Source organism: Sardina pilchardus, chromosome 7, assembly GCF_963854185.1.
Source record: "Sardina pilchardus chromosome 7, fSarPil1.1, whole genome shotgun sequence".
Taxonomy (NCBI): Eukaryota; Metazoa; Chordata; class Actinopteri; order Clupeiformes; family Clupeidae; genus Sardina; species Sardina pilchardus.
In genome coordinates, this window is record NC_085000.1 from 16,415,228 (window position 1) to 16,422,727 (window position 7,500).

At 42.2% G+C, this 7,500-nt stretch overlaps 1 protein-coding gene across 1 annotated transcript in view; it reads left to right on the plus strand.

Moving 5' to 3' along the window:
* Positions 1-5,135: 5,135 nt before the first annotated feature.
* The window catches only part of ada (adenosine deaminase), an 18,932-nt gene continuing 16,567 nt past the window's right edge, over positions 5,136-7,500 (plus strand). Inside the window, exon 1 of the mRNA XM_062540919.1 lies at positions 5,136-5,273. Coding sequence (XP_062396903.1) covers positions 5,223-5,273 — 51 coding nt within the window. The 5' untranslated portion in view covers positions 5,136-5,222. The remainder of the gene's footprint in view (positions 5,274-7,500) is intronic.

The window sequence follows — 7,500 nt, forward strand, 5'->3', positions numbered from 1 at the left end:
GACTAGATCTGTGTGCCCTCAGCCTGTGGTGACCTTGAGAAAGTGATGATGCTAAACAGAAGCAAAACTGCCGAGTCAGCATGGCAGGCCTATCCTGTCCTGCTTCTTGATGCCTCATCACATCACAGTTTCAGAACTGTCTCGATCACAATAACCACCCTGATATCCACTGACTTGAACATACAGTGTTAAGGATGTGATACACAACTGCAGGGTTTCTTTTTGTGTTGTGAAATAAAATGTCCACTTTCCAAACATCTATTAACCTGTTTAGACCTGATACTGAAGGGAAAATTACCATTATCCACCATCAACCATTCTCTTGTGATGTCATGCCCCCTGGTGGTGAATAATTTGTGTAAATGTCTTCAAATGGCATCAATTCAAAGTTTGGACTTATGTTTTATACTTTTGAATTATATGAGTAATATGATTCAAACAAGATGACATGTGTAATGTCAACCCATCTATTCAATAAGCAATGTCTTATCCTATGAGGTAACTGCTTTGAGACAAATTGAATGTGGATAACGTGAGTGGAAAAGTTACAAGGAACAAGACCCAAGTAAGATATGCCTTGCAGATCAGACTCCAGGGGTGAGTGAGTGAGGGACATTGAGCTTTGGAAGTTGAACTTGAATTGGGGGACTGTTTGCCTAAGATGCAAAGGCGTATTGGAAAAGGGGGTCCGGTAAGTTGACACATTTTGGTCATGTCGACTTGTTGCAGACGATAGGTGTTTGGAACAAAATCAAGTGTATGCAGAATCACTTTGATCACATTCTAGTTCCATTGTGTCCTTAACACTGTATTACCTCCGGCATAGAGGTTATGTTTTCATCGAGGTTTGTTTGTTGATTTGCTTGTTTGTCTGTCTGTCTGTCTGTCTGTCTGTTTGTTTGGAAGATAAGGGGGGGGGGGGGGGGGGGGTGACACATGACACATTTCGGTCATGTCGACTTGTTGCAGACGTTAGGTGTTTGGATCACAGTCAAGTGAATGCAGAATCACTTTGATCACACTCTAGTTTCATTGTCCTTATCAACACTTTATGCATTAGCACAAGGGCAGAGTACAGAGTAAAGCAGCGTAATCAAAGATAAAGCAGATAATGCGCTCTCTGAACAATAGGAGGAGTGTTGTGTGTTGTTTACCACTTGAGATTCAATAATAACAACGTTACCAAAGGTCATAGAGCAGAAATCAAGGACATCACATCCAGAGTCTATTTCATGGACCCATATAGGGCAGCCGTGGCCTACTGGTTAGGGCTTCGGGCTTGTAACCTGAGGGTTGCCGATTCGATCCCCGACCAGTCCACGGCTGAAGTGCCCTTGAGCAAGGCACCTAAGGCACCCTCACTGCTCTCCGAGCGCCGCTGGTTGGGCAGGCAGCTCACTGCTCTGGGTTGTGTGATTCACCTCACTGTGTGTTCGCTGTGTGCTGTGTGCTGTGTGTTCACTAATTCGGTTATATTGGATATATACTGAATATATCCAATATATCCCTCACAGGATCAAAAAAGTATATATTCATTCAGGCCGATTTGGATTTCGCCCTGCAGCTCAGGCTGGAAACCTGCACATCTGTCTATCCTGCTTCCTGCATGTCCACATCTTCTGGGTCCAATCACAACCTACAGTAGCTTATCCAAAAGCCGCACACGGATTGGTGGTACTGTATGATTAGTTTAAGGACTATCCAAAAGCGTAGAGTCAATTGAACTATGCCCATTGATCACGCCTCTTACACAGTAGAAATAAAGCGCAGACTCCCCAGACTAATGTTCAATCTTGAATTATTGAGCTTGGTATGGTGATAGCCAGACTAAGACCCATAACCTTAATTCTCACATTTCAGAGCTGTGAATGGAAACATTCTGATGTATGTGATTTTGTGATAACTAAAGCAGTCATAATCCACGAAGTAAACATGTGTACAGTATGTAAATACATGTTAGCCTAAAGTATTCTCCATATTTCTAGTCCACATTCAAAGGTACTTCCTTGTCTGAACACAGGATGGCGCATCATTGTAAGTAATTACATTACTGTATGGCTGTATATCAGAGTGTCAACATTGTGGAACCAATTCCATCCTACCCCATCCATACACCACACACTACCTGCATGAAAACATTCATTCAGTTGTTTTTTGAGTTGAGTTGCCCACCTGCGAGATTAAGCGTGTGTGTGTGTGTGTGTGGTTGTGTGCATGCGTGTGTGTGTGTGTGTGTGTGTGTGTGTGTTTGTGTGTTACTGTAGCTATGACAGACACAATGTCATCCCTCTCAGGCCTCAGAATTCCTGGAAAGAACTAAATCTGTTTTACCACAATTTAGCTTTTTATGTTACTGAGTACTCCTATTCACACTTACATTTTTCTCTTAAAAGCTATTAAACAAATTAGATTAAGAGACCAAATTACAGTACGGAATGACAGCTCATAAGATAATAGAAAGGCTCCATTGTTATGGCGATTGTTGTTATCATTGTTCTTTTTGCACAAGCTTGCATGCGGAGACCACTGTGATTGGCTGAGGAGCCCCAGGTCTGTGCTGATGAAAAGGGATGCACTTAATGATTACTGCATAGGATGAGAGATAAACACATAAACAAACAAGACAGGCTAGTGCAAACAGATGCCCTACTGTAGGCTACCTATTGAAGGGGGTTGACATTGTACGAGGCATACACTGCACTCGCCGCTAGGCACGACACAGTGCATACCATGTGCAATGTGACTGAGCATTTATTGTCTAAATGTATAGTGTAATGGTTGAAATGGTAGCTTAAACGAGTTAAGTCATTTGGATACTCTTTGTACAAAACGAGCGGATTCAGTCGTCAGTTCAACTTGTAAGAGGAGGCAATGGTGTTAGTGTGGCCTCTTCACATTTGTCTTTTTGTGTTCCTTCCTTCCTTTCTTCTTCTTAAGGTCATGTGACATCAGTCAGCAGGGGCGTAGTGTAAAATCCTGGGATCCTTTAGTCCCAGACCGTCCCTGCGATAGGGTAAAAAGTGATAGGGTAAAAAACAAAATGCAATGCAAAGGGTGGGTGAGAACTTAGATAGTCTTTTTTTTGTATGCAATCGACCAAGTTACTCAGACAACTTTACACTTCATTCATCATTACATTTCATTCATTATTACATTATTACAATAGGAAATATCCAAGTAAAATAAAATATGTTCCAGACTTTTCAAGGCCCTTCCCTCCCCTAGTAATCAGTACCGTTTTTACCCCCAGTTCGATGCCCCTGCTATATTCTGCTCCTTTCGCGTTCACTTCAACACTAAACATCTTATTTGCCCCACAGAGCAATTCCTTATTCATCTTCAATACGCACATAAATCCTTCAGCATTTTAATGTAGCCTACAATGAGTCTCACACCCAACCAGGTCCATGTAAACAGGTACAGGTACATTTGTGCTGGCTGAAAAGCCTTCCAGGAAGTGTGTGGCATATAGGCAATTGCGTGTCAAATGCATGTCATACATGATGCTTGTGATGCCTGCACTGATAGAACAGCTTGTGCTCCTAAGAACTTTACAAACAAAAGGCAGAGAAATGCATTCAGAGCATTTAATTATGGTTTAATTATCGGATTTTGTGTTTTGTGTTTCTTCAGAAATGCCAACACCCAACGACAGTTGGAAATCTGTGTGGGTGGGTTAAATACGACGATTAATTTAATCCTACACAAGGCACTTACAACCTTATTATTGTCCCCCGATCTTCTTCTTTCAGGGAGATCTAGTCTGGCAACCCATACTTCATAACCGTTTTCCTCAGACTATAAACAAGTCAGGCCAATCAGCAGACACATCTGAAACGTATTGTGTATAGCAAACACCTGCAAACGTCAAAAAATACTGTTGGAAAAATTTAGAAATTTGTTTAGAGCAAAAGTAGACCCAAATAAATTGTTTCCTGGCTGTTGATGCTGTTTACTTTCAGTTTAGGTAAAGTTTAGATATACATAGAAAACAACAATAGGAATCTCTGATCAAGGTAAGGCTGGAGCAATGATTTCAAAGTTAGTGCCTATCACAATGAAAGTGTTGCAAACTTCGTGAAACAGTCTAACAGGCTAAGTTGTTACAACATTAAATGTCCCATGAACAACTGATGGGCACATCGATGGATTCTAACTTTATGCTATGGGCTGCTGACTAGTTAGGCCTATAGACGTTACGAAATTTAGTTTTCCAGACAGCAGTGAGTAATATTTAAGCTATTTAAGATAATGTTGGGTAAAGTTGAAATGTCATACCATTTCAAGTACCATTACAGTGCAATTTCTGTCTACTGACTGGGAAAATACCCCAGCAAGTAGCCTGTGTAGTTTAATAGCACATTTCATTACACTGTCTGGCTTTCTGATCTCTGGGCCCAGACACTGTAATGCCCTCGACAGAACTAACTATACAAAATGTTCTTCATCTTCAACTATACAACATGTTCTTCATCTTCAACTACAAAATGTTCTTCATCTTCATCTATACAAAATGTTCTTCATCTTCAGCTTCTGGTGCCTGACCCAGCGCTTTCTATTCTATTGTAGCCTATTGCAGAACAATATAAAGTGTTCTTGGTTTCTTCTCAGGTGTTTGTAATATATATACTTTTTTGTTGTTGATCACTCTATTAATCCAAATGCCTATCCAAAGTGACAGCTCCGCACATATACAGTAGGACAATGTGTCACTGTACACACCTATGACCTACAGTCCTGTCTGCGTAAGCAAGTAGTCGAACCGCTTGATATATTGTTTACCTAATACACTAAATAGGCTATTGAATGAATGGAGAGAGAGAGAGAGAGAGAGAGAGAGAGAGAGAGAGAGACATACAAGTATCCTCCTACCTAAAACCAAGGAACAAGGAACTGGTCTCTACCCTGCCTGAGGTCTCTCTCTCCCTCGGTCTTAATTAAAGCGCTTGAGCCTTGCTGAGAGTTGAGAGTTGTTGAGCGCCCAGTAATCTTCTTAACCTGCTGCTACCGCTTCGGCGGACGCGGAACTAGTCAAGGGGTTGAGTCTACAGTCTACGCGTATAGGCGTGGCAAGTTGGGGGGGAGGAGAGACTCATGTTGTCGTGCGCTATATAATTTACCGGTTACATCGGAGCTATTGGATACAGGCTTTGGTGAAGTAGGCGTTGGAGTTACGTTTGTTTTCAACACGTTTTGGGGGAAGCCTTCAGAAAGATCTAAGTATGGCAGAACACTGCACGAACGACCAACAACAAACATTCAACAAGCCTAAGGTGGGTCTAAGCGTTAACACTGAGAAGTGATAGGTGGGCAGGTAGGCTATGGTTTCGGATTAGAGCATATGGCAATGATTGCACACGCAAACATGGATTTTTTAACTTTACGCATTTGTATTTCTTCTCAATGAAGTGTAGGCCTACTTCATATTTCTACTTATATAGCCTACTATGAGTTTCGACAATAGGATAATCTTACGTTTTTATTTATGTAGCTACAATAGCCTGTCATACTTCAGACTTAAACACGTTATTTTGTGGGGAATCCCCATAGACCGCACGCGCGCCGGCATTCTGCGGTTTTCCGTTCGTTGTCGTAAAACATTCTAGTATGCCTATTACTAGTATGCCTGAAGCAACTCAATGCCCTTTAGGCTACCGTTTTAAGTATAAATAAATACAGTTCTACATAATTACACAGCAAAACACCTGACCTGAGCAACCAACGCAGTCCTAATGGCTTGATGTCAAATGCGCTGTCATAGTACATTTATTACCCGGCACATCAGTAGAATTCACCAGTAAAATGCCCAAATCCTTTTAAATCAATACATTTTGCCATGTGCATAGAAAGAGACGAGTGAATGAAGTCCTTGTAAATCGGTGCTACTGTCAGGGGAAGGGGACTCTGATATGGTAGGGAAGGGGACTCTGATATGGTAGGGTGGGACACAGAGGAAACCTGTAGGACATGGGTCACAAAGGATTGTTGGGACATCTTGGTGTGATGCTGATTCATAGCATCAGAAATGCCCTTTGGAGTCCAGCTTGTGTTTTGCCGCGCACTCAGACACACACACACTCTCTCTCTCTCTCTCTCTCTCTCTCTCTCTCTCTCTCTCTCTCTCTCTCTCTCTCTCTCTCACACACACACACACACACACACACACACACACACACACACACACACACACACACAGATTAGAGTAATGCACTGATATGTATCAATGAATGAAGGCTAGAGCCTGTCAGTTGGGCAGCTCATATTACACTGAGGCAGAGAAAGTGTGGTCTTTTCTGTCATTAATGCGAATCTAAGGTTTGTCTTGTCCTGCCACAGTGATACAAGATGATGAAATAATAAGAAGCATGAGACTCACTAATGAGTTATGTACTTGGCTGGTGCTTTCATCCAAAGCCACTTACAGTTATTCCCCGGGCCATTCACCCCAGAGCAACTCAGTGTCTGCTGCACTCTGCTGAATTCAAGTTCTGGGTGTAGATTCCTCACCTTTTAGGTGACTCTGCAAAAGATCCATCAGTTCTGAAAGCACTGAAAGGTTCTACCGTAACTTTCTGATGGGTTCTGTCAAGGTGGTGAAGTGGTGGTTTTCTCCATGAGGAAGGCAATGAACTTAAGCTTTTAAATTCTAACTTTTTCTTCTAAAGAGCTCGTGAAAAATCGCCTGTCGGAAGTGGTTGTTTGGGTAATGGGAAGCTTTGAAGACAAGCCATGAGCTGAATAATGCATGGTTCTTCCATTAGCTCTCCATTAGCGTTGACCAAAACAGCACTCCAGAGACAAGTGTGTGAATAAACATCTCGGGCCGCCTACTAAGATGAGTTGCGGAAGGACAAAAGGTTTGGCACAGAGAAGCACTTAAGATGTGTCTCCTCTTCTATACACAGAGTAGAAAGTAACGTAGGCCCATTCTCAGATGGCGACCACATGCACTTATTTTCCCACTGGTAAATGAATTAGAGGCTTCCGTTGTCACGACCAATTAGAGCTTTAGCCGTGTCCACCAGCCTTACAGTCCCCTGTCAATTGACATCTTAATTCAAACTGACGCAAACTCATTCATGTAATGTCTCTTACCCTGATATTGTCACACCAACAAAGACCTGACTTTACTCAAATGAAAATGGTCCCCTGCTATGACAATAAAGTAGCTATCCTAAAGTATCCTAACGAATGTAGGACTAACGTCCTGGAGTCAAACGCTATAATTATTCCCTCATATCAGCCCAGATGAAGGTATTCTCCTGTGGGTTACTAACTCTTCAGGCTCTGCAGCGGACGACCCTCACAGCGCCCTCAATCTGTGCGCGCTCCCATTGATTGATAATGGTATGCCTTTATGACCGGGGAAGTCATCCCGCAGTCAATAATTACTCAAGTTATAAAGATCTCTCTATGCCAAAGGGCACCCTTTTTTCTGCTGTATTGAGTCTCCCACCCACTTCCCTCATGTGTGCACACACATATAAGTTACCTAACGTG